The sequence below is a fragment of the Globicephala melas genome, chromosome 13, assembly GCF_963455315.2.
Source record: "Globicephala melas chromosome 13, mGloMel1.2, whole genome shotgun sequence".
Taxonomy (NCBI): domain Eukaryota; kingdom Metazoa; phylum Chordata; class Mammalia; order Artiodactyla; family Delphinidae; genus Globicephala; species Globicephala melas.
Genome location: NC_083326.1, coordinates 22681474 through 22698072, shown reverse-complemented (window position 1 = coordinate 22698072; position 16599 = coordinate 22681474). Strand labels below are relative to the sequence as shown.

Here is a 16599-nt window from a genome sequence, read left to right as displayed (position 1 = left end):
GACTTTCTTTCTCTAAATAGAATTCAGAATTTGGTTTTGGAAATATTGCTTTGTTTGGTATTATTATAATTGACGGTGTTAATGTGGCCATTAATGACAAGCTTATGAGAAAAATAATGCTTTCTGTGTATTCATTTTAGTCTTTAAAAATTATGGTGAATATTTTATTACTTTTTTATTAACTTATGTTACAAAGAAGTGACTTCTTGTAATGCATAGAGAACTAAAATACTTTATCACTGAGATGGGCTTTTCATATGACATGCTTTGTCTTACTTTATATCCTTTTTCGAATAGGTATCCTTTCTCCTAGAATACCTGTCCTCTTTGTCCAGGCTTCTTCAGTCATGTTTATTGGTAGATCCTGACCTTGTGATTCAGGATGAGCTTCTGAAACCTCTTATCACAAACATCATCAGAGTTCTCACCATATGCACCAAAGATATATCAGGTAAGCTTTATTTTTTTAGTTTAGGATGAAAGTAAATAATACTGAGGAGGAGTATCTTACCTTGCACCAGGTATTCAGATCAAGGTCACATTTTGGGTTGTTCTTTGCCAGTATTTTGGAAGCCTTTTATAATGTGTTTTATAGTTTGGATATTTTAAGTGGTTCCAGGAGACCATTTGAGGCAATTATGTAGTATAATAAAGGACCATTCCCTGTGCTGTCATTTTAAATGAGGGTAAAGTTCTTTATGAAATGTTAGAAAGTGCACTAAGTATTAGATAGTAATTATTCTTATAGTCTATGGCTAAATAACAAGTTTAAGCAAGTCTAGAATACAGTATCAGAAATTTCCTAAGGTCTGGAATTTTTTTTTTTATTTTTTTGGCTGTGTTGGGCCTTTGTTGCTGTGCGCGGGCTTTCTCTAGTTGCAGCGAGCGGGAGCTACTCTTCGTTGAGGTGCGTGGGCTTCGCATCGCAGTGGCTTCTCTTGTTGCGGAGCACGGGCTCTGGGCCTGTAGGCTTCAGTAGTTGCAGCATGTGGGCTCAGTAGTTGTGGTGCGTGGGCCCTAGAGCATGCGGGCTTCAGTAGTTGTGGTGCGTGGGCTCAGTAGTTGCGGCATGCAGGCTCTAGGGCACACGGGCTTCAGTAGTTGTGGCACACGGGCTCGGTAGTTATGGCTCATGGGCTCTAGAGCACAGGCTCAGTAGTTGTGGCACACGGGCTTAGTTGCTCCACGGCATGTGGGATCTTCCCAGACCAGGGCTCGAACCCGTGTCCCCTGCATTAGCAGGCGGATTCTTAACCACTGCACCACAAGGGAAGTCCTGGAATTCTTAAAAAACATACTTTGATGAAACGTTGAACATAGAGCTTAGTAGTGCAGAAAATTAATAAGGTTCGTTGTCAAAATTAAGATATGATAATTGTCTAAAATAGTTTATAATGAAGTAATAGATCATGTGATAATTCTCTTTGCCCATCAGTTCATTCTTATTTAGTCCTTTGAATTTATGGATTTGCAGGGTTTAGGTCTGGTAAGTGAAGTGGTTTATGATGCCCAGCAAAGCTGGTCCTCAGTGTCTCATCAGTACTAAGTTATCCCAGTGCTAGAGCAGCAGTAATTACTTACATGGAAATTTTACAAGTGACAGTGATGTCCTGACTAAGCTAATTAGGTTACACCATGCGTTCTCTGCAAGGGTGATGTCTCCCTACAAGGAGCAAAAAGTGATTCTTGAGGGAAAGGGATGGGGGAGAAAAATCTTAGCTGTTAGAGTGGCTTGTGGCCCTCAAAAGCTCAACTCTACTCAATAAAATCTTATTCCTTAGTATTTAGTTTCTCTTGTTAGGTATCAGTTGAGAAGCTTTGACGTTGAGCTCATGGAACATGTGTGAGAAATATGCAAGATCAGTGCTAAAAAGCCGGTGCGAGCATGGCTGTGACTGGAGTGCTTTTGATCTAATGCTTGATCCCAAAGTCACATGACAAGAGGTGGCCTGCATGTTTTGGCTGCCACCAGCTGCCTTGTGGATGTTTTATTGATTTCCTTGCTTTGATTTGGGGCTTTGAAAATGAAATAAAAATGGTATATATTTTAATATCGAAGTATATGAAAGTTATTTAACCTGTAATTAATTACACCAAGTGCTGAAAAGAAAAAATGTCAGTAATATCTGAATGTATATTTAGCAGGTGGTTAGGTTAAAAGTTATTTTCTCATATCTTTCAAACATTAAACATTAACTAAAATAATTAATTTTTAAGAAATTAAATTTTTTTCTGGAAAAATAACAGTTTTGAATGATTTTTATAAAACATTGATTATACTTCTGGTATATATTTGTATGATTTGATGATTTTCATATATAATTTTATATATCTTAATTTATATGTGTAAATAAATTACATTAAAATTATTCAGCAAGCACAGTTATAAAGTTAAATGTGAATAGCTTTTTAGTTTTTAATTTAACTTTCAACTTAAATATTTTATTTGACCATCTTAAGCCTGTATTAAATGAAGCTAGCAAGCTTTATATTTACTCTTTTTATGTGTAAAGTACAAATATATAGATATTACATAAACAGATATATGGTATCTGTGAAGTTAATATTTCATAGGGGTTGTGATAAGGTGACATATGATTAAAAAGACTTCTATTTATAGAGCTGATAATGACAAAAAGGTTGAGAAACACCAAAGGTTGCTACAATCCAAACTCCCTGGAAGATGCTTTTTCCCAGTGCCTCATGGGTGCTGAAGAACACTGAGCGGGGAGCCTTCAGTTCCTTGTAATGAGTTTGACACAGTTGGCAGATAACTGCTGGTGGTGTGGCCACAGATGACTGTCCTAAGGTAGCTACTGCCCTCCAGCTCCCATTTGCCTAGTAGAGAGAAGGGAAAAGCTGTTTTTTCCTCTAGAAGGTTAATTGCTGCACCCTTAGCCATACATAGGCAAAGCTGCAGAATCCTCTTTTGTATCACAGTTTTCCTTTTGTGGAAATACTCTTTTCTGTTCTTCAAAGAAGTTTCCTTTCTTTACTGCTGTGACCTTGGCCATTATGTTTTCCCCTTTCACCCCTACACAAAGCTGCTAGAGGGGATAAAGAAAACAGGAGAAGCTTCACTTTTATAGAAGTAGCACAAGCAATGACATGTTTTTATGATGTGCCCAATATGTAGTTCTGAGGCTATGGCTTAATATTCAATTTGCCAGTTTCTGCTTATTGTTGAATATGCTTTAATAAGAGGAGGATGTGTGAGTGTGTATTCATTTATCTGTAGGAGGGTGGGTGGAAGAGAGATCTTTAAAAAGCAATGAAAAGGAGAAATTAATTGGAATAAATTTTGGATCATGCTGAATTACATTTGTCTTCATTTGATGAATACATACCTCTTATTTTATGTGTAATGAAGTGTCGGTGAGGTTTTTCTTCTTTGTGTTAATAACTTGAAATGTTTTGATTAATTTTATAGATACAGAGTTAATATCGGCTTTTTATCAGACATGGACACATTTATTTAACCTTCTGGCCACACTCCTGAGGAAAGCTGGCCCTGCCTCTTTCCCATCTATTACGATGGGTCTGGCCAGGTACTGGGCGACGATGGTCGGTAAGAAGATGGTCTCGCTGGGTTTGGGGTTGTTCTGCTAATAAAAATTAAGATAATCCCTTATTTCTGATTTTATATATAATTTATATGTATTCTCTAAATTTAAGTAGTTATGGTATGGTATATGAAAGAGGAACAAGGTACTTGCTTTGAGAAATTTGCAGTGCTCTTTAGGAACCCAAAAAATGCATTTTAAAAAAAATAAAACGTGTCAAGATACTATAAAAACAAGTAAGAAAAGCCTGTGGCATTATGAAGATACATATGATGTGATTATAAAACAATGAGATAGATTTTCTTCTGTTGATGTAGAAACCCACCTCTTTTCTCACACATATGCATTGTGAGTGGGTAAAGCTGCCTATATAATATCCTGCTTACATGATAACTTAGAAAGTTATAATAAAAATGGTGTCTTGTCTTGAGACATGAGGATTTTCTGATAGCCAAGGGTATACTGTAGTTAATTATTTTTGTAAGATGTTTTCCATATAGTAGTTGCCTACTACAATAAACAAATGATTGTTTTTTATATTACTGCTGTCTTTAATTTTTCATAAAGTCTCTTCTAAATTTTAGCATAGCAAGAGCTTTTTTTTACGTAAATGTATATAAATAATATTTGTTACCTTTTAAAAATAGCCAGTTAAAATGTATTCAAAATTGAGTTCTTTTAAGTTTCCACTAATTCAATTGACTTATTTTTTCACATTTCATTTTATCATTTGGTCATTCTGTAAACTTACATGTATGGTACATTTTGTCACCAGAGTGATAGTTTTGAAGAAAGGTTATGGGGAAGTACATGTTCAGCAAGAAACAGAATTGTTAGTTACTTGGATATAGGAGTTCTGAGTTTACCCTAAGGGGAATAATGTCCATTTAGGGATTATTATTTTGTTAAAAGAAATAAAAATTGAAAGAGGTTGACCAAGTGAGTGATTAATATTTTCCTCTTGTGTCCATGGTGTGGGGCAGGGGGGAAACTACTTTATCATCTGAATTACCAGTAGTACAGAGCAGCATGCTTTATGGCACTCATATGGGGCACCTAGGCCAGCTGGTCAAATCTGGCCACTGCCTGATCTGGTAAATAAAATCCTACTGGAACACAGCCACACTTATTCATTTCCTTATTGCCCGTGGCTGCTTTCCTGCTATAGCGGTAGAGAGGTGAATATTTGTGACAAAGGCCCATGACCTGCAAAGCATGAAATACCTAGTTACCCTTTGACCCTTTGCACAAAAAGTTTGCTGACCCGTGATTTAAGCCTGTTTACCTGACACTGTTTCCCTAGTGATAAAATAAAGACATATTAAATTCACAGTCTTTCTACAAAATATATATGTGGTTTTATATAATAATGGTGCTAATAAAAAACAACATACTACATATACTGTTAGCTTTGATAATCGCAATGTTGATGAAAATATAACTAATAAGAATGATCATTGATATTCCTTACTGAGGGGTTGTTTTTGTCTGTTTTCTGTTTCTCTTATAATTTTCCTTCCCATGTGCCCATATACATTTGAAAATATTAAGTCACTTTGTAACTTAAGTTATCTATAACAGTTTTTTCTCAAATCTGACTAATATTTTGACATCATTTAAATGATTCCCATGAAACCTGCTGACTAAATTTCTTTTCTTATGTTACTTAAGAACATAAGAATTTCTATAAGCCTGAATCTAGGTAGAAATTCTTATGGTTATAACTCTTGGACAAGTATAAATCCAAAATAATATAAGAATAAAACACAACAAAATTATAAACCAGTGCAGTCAAATTAATAAAATTAATGTAATATAGCAGACATTCTTTTGATTAAATTTAAATCAGTGCTCACAACAGGAAATTAATAATGACTGCTTTAGTCTAGATTCTTTTGAGTTTGTTTGCCTATTCTTTCCTCTCTGTTATACTTGCAGATCACTTCATAATCACTCTTGTTCTCTCTCTGAACTACTTTGAAACCTTTGTTCCTACATTATGCCAACATTGCAAGCTGGGTCTTGTTTTAAGTACTGTTTAGCATCAACTTGTTTGAAAACAGAAAAACAATCACACTTATTTGTAAAATAGTAATCTCGATAATCCAGAGTATAGTTACATTAACTATTTTTTAAGGTTAGCACTGAAATAAAAACTCAAAAACTCTAGAGTGTTTTTGGGTCCCCCAGTAGACCCCAGAGGGATCAGTACTCATTTATGTGTAATCCTCTTATTTTAGATCTTAGCAGATACTGTGTATATGTACACTTGTACACACACACTCACATTCATATAAAAAAGAACCTATATAGGGCTTCCCTGGTGGCGCAGTGGTTGAGAGTCCGCCTGCCGATGCAGGGGACACGGGTTCGTGCCCCGGTCCGGGAAGATCCCACATGCCGCGGAGCGGCTGGGCCCGTGAGCCATGGCCGCTGAGCCTGCGCGTCTGGAGCCTGTGCTCCGCAATGGGAGAGGCCCGCGTACCGCAAAAAAAAAAAAAAAAAAAGAACCTATATAAAAAGAACAAAATGAAAATTAGATTCCTTCATCAGTAGGTTGTCTTAGTACTGTTTAACTTACCTTTAAACACTACGGTTATTCGTGTGCTAATAAGCTTTACTTCATTAGAAATTAAAAAACTATAAACTTCATTACTCAAATAAATCTGATTAACTTCTTTAATTTTGAAGAAGTTTTCAGTCATTTACATATGGAATTATTCTCTCTTTCAGATATGTTCTGCAAATGTGTGGGTTTGTCTAGCACCTGCCCCACTCTGTGTACTGCCAGCCTGCAATTCCTTTCTATTCTCCTGACTGAAGAAGCAAAAAGGTATCTCCAGGATAAGGATAAAACAAGTTTATGCCACAGTCCAATGATGGCTTCACTTCTTGATAAAACCCAGGAAAGTCAGAAATCTCTAGAACAACTTAATGAAGTAATTCTTCAGGTATGTGATTTCTTAATTTTTCAAGATTTGGTTTAGTTTTTAAATGAATTGACTTTCAGTCTTGGTCTTGTAAGAATTTTTTTCAATCATTTGAATTAAAAAACAATGCTCATTGTGACCATTTAAATAATAGAAAAATATATAAAGTTAAATTAACCATCTCCTCTACAGTCTCATTCCTCTGATGCTGACCGGTTTCTTTAATACACGTGATGTAAAAATTCAAAATGAAACATTAGTAATTTAAATCCGGCTGTTTATCAAAATAGTTTGCCAGATCATGACCATAATGATCATGTTTCAGGAATACAGCTATAATTCATAATTTATCGCCACTTTCAAGACATGTTTACATCTTTGAAAATATTTTTACCTCAATGGCATTTGGCTTCTACTGTAAATGAGCTATATATTTAAGGTGTATGTCCGTGGAGGTAGGTGGACGTGGTTGGCATTTCTAAGAAAATGCCCCCTTTCCAAACCCTGCTGCCTATTTTATCTTGTAAACTTATTTTTTGCAATCCTAAAATATGAACCAAGAATTTTGTTTCATCGAAAACTTTCTAAAGCTGCTGAAGTATTGTTGTTTTATATATAAGATTAACAGTTAAAAAAAAAACGGGAAGTGTTTCCTGAGTTGCACAGCTTTTTACAAATAGGAATATTACTAGATTTTTCAGTATTAAGAATTCTTTTTAATAATCACATTTAATAAATCAACTATACTCTAATAAAGTTAAAATTAAAAGAAAATCATCATACGGTTTTATGATTTTTGTCTTCTTACTGAAAGGTGGGTCAGTGGTGGGTGGGCTCATGCTCTTTGCTCTTGCTTCCCGGGCAGCCAGCCGCGTTTCCCAGTCAGCGTGTGTTCTGCCCACTTGCCGCCGTCCCTGGGGCCTAGGGTTCTGGGATCTTTGCTCCTCCCATGCCCGGGATCGTTGTGGTCGCGCAGGTCCTTCTGGTATGGCCCCTTGTGTGTTTGGCATGACAGCCTGATTGTGTTGGGGTGCGGAAGTGGCCGAGGCAGGGGCAGCCCCTGGCCCCGCCTGAGCTGCCCATGGAGGGGCTTGCGGGCTCCACGGGGACTTCTGTCCCCCTCACCTAGAGGACTCTAGTGGTCTTCACGGCACAGGAAGGAGCCTGGTAGGGGCTCCCCGACACTTCGTCTTCTGTCTCAGCAGCTTCCTCAGGAGCTGGAGCTCTAGGGGACAGGTCCCCAAAGTATTCCTCAAAGACACGTATTCTTGGGAAGCCACCACTTCCTGTAGCTCCTCCCTCACTCATTCCACTCGATTTTTCTTAGTTTAGAACCCAAACTGGACACTGTTCTGATTGTCTCAGTCACCATCACAACAATAGGCTTTACTCCCCCATGATTAACTGAGTCCGATTTTGCACTTTAAGGAATATGTTTGGCTCTCCGTATCTGCGGGTCCTGCCTCCGTGGAGTCAACCAAATGTGGATTGAAAATGTTTTTAAAAAAATTTTCAGAAAGTTCCAAAATGCAAAACTTGAATTTGCTGTATGCCCAGCAACTATTTCCATAGCATTTACATTGTATTAGGTATTAGAAGTAATCTAGAGATGACTTAACGTAAATGGGAGGATGTGCCTAGGTTATATGCAAATACTTCGCCATTTTATGTGAGGGACTTGACCCTCCGCAGATTTTGGGATTCACGGGGATCCTGGAACCAATCCTCTGTGGATACCAAAGGACCACTGTGTTATAAGCAGGAAACTAAAACTTACACTTTACCGAAGTTCTTCCCCAGCCCCGATCAGAAATCATTACTAGTTTCCCAACTTTGGCTTTGGCAGAACACTCTTCTCCTGGGCGAGGGGCCTTTGCTCGTGCCAACATGTTTTCCTCTTCAGGGAAACAGAGGGTATCTCTGTGGTTTTCCTGATGATTAGCTAACTTTCCTCCCCATTTCTTCCACATTACAAAAGATATAAGATCTGTGTGGATATGGATATGTTAACCAGTTATTTAAATCGTGTTTCCTAATAAATCATACTTTTCTTGCTCATGTAAACAGTAGAATATGAATATGTGACTTTTGTTAGGAGGGCACAGAAATTTAAGACAAAGGAGAGAAAGGAATTGTACCTATGACAGTTTATGAGAAAAACGTATGCCTGACATGAGATGGGGCATTTATTAATGAACTTGTTAAACTGCAGATACTGTGTTTTCTTTACAGTGCCCTGCATAAAGATGATATGTGAATTAAAATATTGTTAGAATGCATTAAGCAGCAATACATTATAATAAATCACATATGTTTCTTAATATATATCCATGTGAGCCATGAATTGTGCCAGGAGTTATATGAAGCAAAGTAAACTATAGTCTTTAAATTATCAGAAAAAATAGTATTCTGAAATTGCCCTTCAAAGGCGTATTTAAATTTTCTATAAAACTGTACTCAAAAAATATTAGACGTGTGACCGTAGGCATATCGCTTAACCTTTTCTGATTCTGTTCTTCAATGCAAATGGTTGGATTGTATTACATTATTGCTCAGTTTCTGCTGGCTCTAAAATTCTCCGTCTCCTGATAAATTATTATATTGTTGTAACTTCAATTAAAATGTCTTGACAGAGAATCTTTTGTAATGGCTGCTTTACAGCAGTATCCTACAGATGGTACATGTTGAAAGTTTGCATTTGGTACTCATCTCTTAAATCACGTATGTTTATTTTTCCATAATTTTTGTAATTCTGTTTTGAGGTGCTTTCAGGTTCAGAAACTGTTAGCTGTCTTTTGAACATAAAATATTGAACACATTTGACTTAATGGAGATTTTGCCTTCTCTAGTGAGATACTCAATATGTTTCATTTGCAAATACATATAGATAACGAGATTAGTAAAAGCTATCTCTATAATAGGTTTTGTCTGTAATTGGTATGTTGGATTATTTTTACTCTTTATTTGATATGATATCTAAGGATAGTAATGCAAGGAAACAGCAAACTCTTATGTCACATTTTAGGAGGTATGTTTTGCACTACTGCTTAGTGAGTGGTAAAATTCAACAGTAAATCTGTTGGAGAGAAGACTTGTTATATATTTGAGATTCTGCTGTGTCAGTGAATGTTCACTGTAATTAAAAAGGCTTTTTCTACTTTAGTACCTTGTGGAAAGAAAGCAAAAAGCCTAGATCACCTAGTATATAGAAAGAGTTATATCAAAAACTGTGTAACATTTAAACAAATTACATTGAGTCCTCTTATTTTCTTTCTGCCTATGGTTTTACACTCTGTATCCTCTTGTTTTGCATGTCTGCGTCATCCAGTAGCTGGTCGTCTGTCCCTTCACCTGTCTTACGTGGAATCTTAGCCTCCCCTCCTGTGCTCGGCTCCTCACCCTTACAGGGTGTCCTGCTCTGATGCTGCAGCTCCTTGTCAGTCTGCAGTAAGAGCTAAGTGGGAGACCAAATTAAATCCTGTGCTCTGGCCTTTGGTCTGTGTTGAAAAGTGTGTGGATTTACTAGAGGTTATTTCTCTCTTTCTTTCTTTCTTTTTTTTTTTTTTTTTTTTGCGGTACGCGGGCCTCTCACTGCTGTGGCCTCTCCCGTTGCGGAGCACAGGCTCCGGACGCGCAGGCTCAGCGGCCATGGCTCATGGGCTCAGCCGCTCCACGGCATGTGGGATCTTCCCAGACCGGGGCATGAACCCGTGTCCCCTGCATCGGCAGGCGGACTCTCAACCACTGCGCCACCAGGGGAGCCCTAGCTTATTATTTTATAGTTTCCCTTCTGTGTCTCTAAGTAACATGCTTGTATTTCTTTATCTTGATTATTCAGTTTTGGACTCTGTTGATTTTCTGGTGTGGAAAATGAGACTTTTAACTCTCTTTCCATGTGCCACCTACGTGCCCAACCGCAGTGAGTTCCCCTCTCATTCCCCCAGTATTACATAGCTTCACATTGACTAGGATGTAGTGTTAAATCCAGGGTGTAGTGTTAAACTGTGAAAACGTTATACACAATTGAACCATGTTGCAGTGTTCACCTTTCTTTTCCTGCACGGCTTTCTTTTTCCTTAGAGGTAATTGTATTATTTTTCATTTGATGAGTTTTCTCTTATCACTGGAAAGCCCGTTGTTCTTTGCCAGCCATTGAATGTCTTCCTAGTATATTCAGAAATGTCAGAACTTATATTAGCTTCATCTTCTGGAAGAAATCACTCCCGATTCCTTCTGACCTGCTTGGTGGCCAGTGTCATCCTGGGGTCTCCATTCACTTCCTTCCTGGGGAATTCCTTCACCTCTCTGCCTTTTCCTGTGACCCTCTGTGCCCCGTGCCTTCTTTTGGTAGAGTCTCTTTTCCAGCAGCTTCCAGAGAAAAGGTGCATAGGAGGCTTTTTTGAAATCTAGCCATGCTTCCATTTAATTTATAGTTTAGCCAAGTGAGAATGCTAGACTGGAAAACATTCACTTCAGAGTTTTAAAAGCGTTCGTCTATTTCCTTTAACTTTTCATGTTACTGTAGAGAATTCTGAAGTCATTGTGATTCCTGGTATCTCTCTCCTGGAAGTTTTTAGAATTTATTTTTTGTCCCTAATATTCTGCATTTTCCTGATGAAGTACCTAGGTGTGGGTCTCTTTTTTCTGTTGTGCTGGGCTTTCTCGGGGGTTCTTTTCATCTGTAAACTCCTGTTTTTTAATTACTTCATTGACATTCCCTCCACTTTATAGGCTCTGTGTGCTGGGAACTTTTGTTAAGTGTTCTTCTTCCTACATAATCTCCCTTTTCTTCTTTTTCCTCTCATTATTTTGTTTTCTATCCCCTGCTGTGGGAGCTTTTGTCAGATGTCTGGTAATCTTGGTTGTCTGCTATATTTCAAACTGCGAGACGTAAAGCAGGTGGATGCTCTGAGCCTGTGAGTGGCGCTGGTGAGCTGCAGGCTGTGTGCGGGAGGGATCTGGCTGGGTCATTTTGTGACCCTGTCTCGGTGAGCTTGTCACATTCCCGAGAGCAGAATCTTCCGACCTCCTGCCTGGGGTTGAAAACCCACCTGCCAACTGTTTTGCAGCAAAGTTGGAGAGAGCTGGGGTCTTAGAATTTAATTTGAACAGTTTCACTTAATCCTTTGTTGTTTTCAGTAGAACACCCTCACCTACACAGGTGCCGAATCTCTGCCAGTTTAGAATCCTTCTAACTCATCCTCTCCAGAGACTAAACCTCCAGTTTTTTACAAGAATTGGGGAGGAAGAGTGGCTTGGCTGCACAGAGCCTGATGGGAAGAATCTGGTCCCATGTAACTGCTTCTCAGAGATTTTTCAAACAGTCCTCCTTCACTCTCACTTCCCGGGGTACATGGTACTAAGTTTCCTCAGCCGTTGTCAATTCAGTGTATGGACTGGGGTGATACTCAGTTTTTCTCACTCACCGCTTAGAATTCTCAAGCCTGCGAATGCATTGGCCATTCATCCATCGACTTTCTAGTTTCCAAACTTGCACGTGCACGTGTGTGTGTGTGTGTGTGTGTGTGTGTGTGTGTTTAATCCCATTTCTCTCATTTTAATGAGATTTCATGAGAGAATAAAAGACACATCTGTGTGCACAGCTCTTTCCTTAGAAGTCTTACCTCCTTTTTTCCCTTATTGCTGCAGATAGTAGATGAGTAGTGTTTTTCAATGAGCTCAGTTTTGTTTTTCTCATATCACTAATATGTGCAAGTTCAATAAGGATGTGTTTGTGAGAGCAGTTTTCCTATTAATGGTGAAGATTGTTTATAGACAAATTGGGATTCTCATAGTTAACTATAATGATTATACTCCATAGATATTCATCATCCTATAACACTTCACTGCGTTTTCACCCCTTTCTCATGGTCACACTCAGCATGGTCTTTATCAAGCATCCCTGGCCTGGCCATTTAGTATCTAACATTGGCCAGACAGGACCTGCCTGATTCGAGGCAGCGACCTAAGTGAGGTATTTAACATGGAATCACTGCCCCTGGTGGGAGGGCTGGGAGGCCCCCCCACTCTGCAGGCTCCTCCAGGGTCATGCTGCCAAGTGTAGGCCGGGCTGGAATTGTAAATGGAGTTGCACCTGTATAATTATGCTGTGCTATATTTTATGTAAAGTTATGTCATTTAAGCTTAATTTTAATAATACTTAAGGCTGGATCATTTTTAAATTACTGGTAGAAGGAAAAGTTATGAATTTGAATGATATCTAATATTTATAAACCAAATGAAGAACTTCTAGATTCTTCAACTTGAGCTTATGAACCCCTTGAACTTGTAATAAAAATGTACTCATATATCCACATGAGAATCTTACCACGAAAAATTCAGCTGAATCTAGTCAACCCTTTAGAGCTAAAACACCCAGTAAATGGGAAATAACAGAGGAGAGAAGACAAATTAAAATCATTACAAGGAAGCAAACAGACTGTTCCATAATGCGAGCCATTCTGTAGGATGACTGATCTGGTTTATTCAGCTTCTCAACAACAGTGAAAAACCCTGGTGGGTGGGTGGGGTGGGGGGAAGAGGCAGGTGATCGTAGGAGATATAATGTACAGATACGATGTGAATGCTCCATTGGGTCCCGATTCCAATAAGCCAACTGTGAGAAGACGTTTTTGAGACAAAAGAGAAAATCTGAATTTTGACTGCAAATCAGCTAATAAGCTGATTCCAAGAAATTATTGATAAGTAGTTTAGGCATGATAATGGGTTTATGGTTATGTATACTGGAGTGTGCCATTTTATGATATCTACTGTTTACTTTAAAATACTTCAGCCAAAAGTGTTTTAAAAGAGTATGAGGGTTTGTTATCCTGTTTTTTCTACTCTTACACATACTTGAATTTTTTATAATGAAAGATTTTTAACTCATAAATTCAAATGTATAAAGGAAATATACCAAAATATCAGCATTTTCAAAAGTACAAGTGATTTTTTCATTTATGTGAGAGTAAAAAAATTAAGTAATATTTTTTTGAAAAACATGCCACACGATAGGTTAATGTTGCTATAGAAATGAAAGATGGAAAGAACCAAATCACCTGAGATATAGGGGTACATTGAGTAGAAATTGAGGGAGGGGAATGTGTCTCAAGAAGAAGACAGGAGGAATTTGATAACAGTTCTCCAATTCCAGTTTTCCAAGGGCCCTTTTAAATAAATTACACGTGTTCATATATTTCCTGGTGAATTTGAGTGTATAAACTTGCTATGTGTTAGTACTAAACATAGCTTTTTTCTTTAGATGATGAGTCTTTGAGAATGATTTTTGGTCTTTTCCATATTATAAATTTCTTATTCAGTCTTATCCACACAGCATTCTCAAATCTTAATAATTTATCAGATTCCAGTGAATTTCATGGAATAGTTGAAAACTAACCATAGCTTTTAAATGGAATGCATCTTTTATTCACAACCATTTTGCTCCAGCTTAAGTTTTTCTCGAAGGCCGTTTGATGTATGTTCTTTGCAGTGTTATGAAGTAAAATCCTCCAGAGATGTCCTGAAAAGAGTCGCTGTGAATGCGCTGATGTCGCTTCTGGCCGTCAGTAGAAGAGCACAGAAACACGCTCTGAAGGGTGAGCCACCTGGCACATCAGCTCCTTTTGTGGCATGCTTTCAATTCGTATATTTTACTGCCTGTTCATTTTAGTTTTCTTTGGACTCAAAGTGTAAAGAACTTTAGTGTCACTAAAAAAATATAGGTTTTATTTTCCCTGTACAGAAACATAGTAAACATGCATTACTTTTAAAATAAAAAGATTACACACATAGATTATTTTTTGTGTAATGATTCTGACTCCAGAGAATCTATATCTAAATATTAGAGGAGCTTTTAAAAGTAGCAGTCACTCAATTTCATAATAGTAACTACAGGCACACATTGCACACGTGAAGAAATCACGTACTTTTGATAGTAATAACAACTGCATTAGGTGCTCCTATATTTTCATAGAAATTTCCCCTCTTGTGTGTCATAATTTCTCATCTGGAATCAGGGAACACAGATCTTAGAGATGAAAGAGAACATCAAGCAGCAACATCGAGCCCTAATTTGAGTTGTGACTTTGCTACTGAAACAAACTCTGCACGCCTCCAACGTAAATGAGACGTGGGTGGTATCATACTAAATTGAAAACAAGTGGGCTTTAGCATTTTCGTTCTCTTACGTTTTTATCCTCTGATTCATTAACGTCTCACTGAAAGTGCAAAAATGAAGTTGGTTGGAAATAGAAAATGTTATTTTTTTTGAGAGTTTGTTATGTGTAGTTTTAACTTTTTTGGAAATGGAATATCCTTTTGATTGTTTTGGATTTTCCCTCTCAGCCCATCTAATAGACAGTTGCGTGGAGCAGATGAAGCACGTTCATGCACAGCTGAACCTGGAATCTCTGAGGCCTGGGAGGGCAGCACTGAAGAAAAAGGTGACTGAATTCTCAAATTCTGGGAGGCAGGAATGGCCATACGTAGAGACCGTCTCTCCAGTATCCTTGTGCTTATAAATGACACCAATGTTTGGTTGAAATGAGTGTTTTAGAAGAAGCGTACAGCCAAATAAATTAATGGGATTTCTACATTAGCAGGTTTGCATTCGGGGTTTGTGTGTGTGTGTGTGTGTGTGTGTGTGTGTCTTAGTTCTCACTTGAAAATCTTTTAATGAGATTTATATATTATATGTTGTTGTTATAAGCATTTTGGAGTGTGCATGATACATTTTTATGCTACAAAAAGAAAATCTTTCTCTCATAGGTTCACTAGGAATGAGATAACTTCCTAAGTGTTTTCTATATGGTAGGCACTATTTAAACATTTCATATTTATTATCCCTTGCACACTCATGACACCACAGTCACATAACTGGTAATGGATAAAGCCACTGTTTGCCCCATATCTGGGTGGTTGCAGAGCTCATATTCCTAATCGTGTTTATTTCCTTCCGTGACTTCTGAATGTCTCTTTTAAGCGTTGAGTCTGCTGGACTCATGTTCAAGCTGCATTTTCACTGTAAACTTGAAATAACACAGGTTTTTAAAAAAATTATATTTTATATTGAGATAACATTGGTTTATAACATTATATGTTTCATGTGTACAACATTATATTTCTATTTCTGTATACGCTACACCATACTCATCACCAAAAGTTTAGTTTCCATCTGCCATTGTAGAGTTGACTCCCTTTACCCTTTTTGCCCTCCCCCTCATCCCTTCCCTTTTTGGTAACCACTGCTCTGGTCTCTGTATCTCCGTGTTTGTTTTTATTTGGTTTGGTTTGTTCATTTATTTGGGGTTTGTTTGTTTGTTTTTTATATTGCACATGTGGGTGTAATCGTGCAGCATTTGTCTTTCTCTGTCTGACTTCTTTAACTTAGCATAGTGCCCTCAAGGTCCATCTGTGTCACTGCAAATGGCAGGATTTTGTGTGTGTGTGTGTGTGTGTGTGTGTGTGTGTGTGTGTGTGTGGCTGAGTAATATTCCATTGGATATATACGCGTTTTTAATCCATTCATCTGTCAGTGGTCACTTAGGTTGCTTCTATATCTGGACTATTGGAAATAACACAGTTTTTATATAATAGCAATGGTTAATACTAATAACTATGGTTAAAAAGATCTGCCACACAGGCTTATCGAGAAAATGAATATGTGTATATGTTTATAAGTATATCTATTATATTTATATATATATAATATATATACATAGATCTAAGACCATTATTGCAGCGGTCTGTGTAATAACTAGTTTCTGCTGCCTTTGATAAGAAACCAAGAAAAAGCCATATTTGATAATTTCATTGGTCCAGGGGCTTATATGTTTGTCAGTTTCTTTTCTTGCCTCTTTTCCTTTTTCCTCTCATGCAGAGGCCCTTTACTTCATCATTGAGAGTGTCAGCCAACACCTGATATGACTGAAAACCAGTCAGTACCTGCTTCACTTTATCGAGATGAAACATGGAGCTTATTATATATCTCAGTTCCTCCGTGCTTGATAGAACAGAAATAGCTTTTTCTTGGTGGATGCGCTTCTCGAGATATGGTCATCTTTCAGAGATCATTAGCCTGTCAGTTCCCTCAAAGCTATGGCGATCAG

At 37.7% G+C, this 16599-nt stretch overlaps 1 protein-coding gene across 2 annotated transcripts in view; it reads left to right on the top strand.

The window, feature by feature from the left end:
- The window catches only part of RTTN (rotatin), a 146094-nt gene that overhangs the window by 111297 nt on the left and 18198 nt on the right, over nt 1-16599 (top strand). For both annotated transcript variants that reach the window (XM_030868151.2, XM_030868150.2), the window contains exons 38-42: nt 298-451; nt 3431-3568; nt 6297-6514; nt 13983-14088; nt 14837-14934. In XM_030868151.2, coding sequence (XP_030724011.1) covers nt 298-451; nt 3431-3568; nt 6297-6514; nt 13983-14088; nt 14837-14934 — 714 coding nt within the window. The remainder of the gene's footprint in view (nt 1-297; nt 452-3430; nt 3569-6296; nt 6515-13982; nt 14089-14836; nt 14935-16599) is intronic.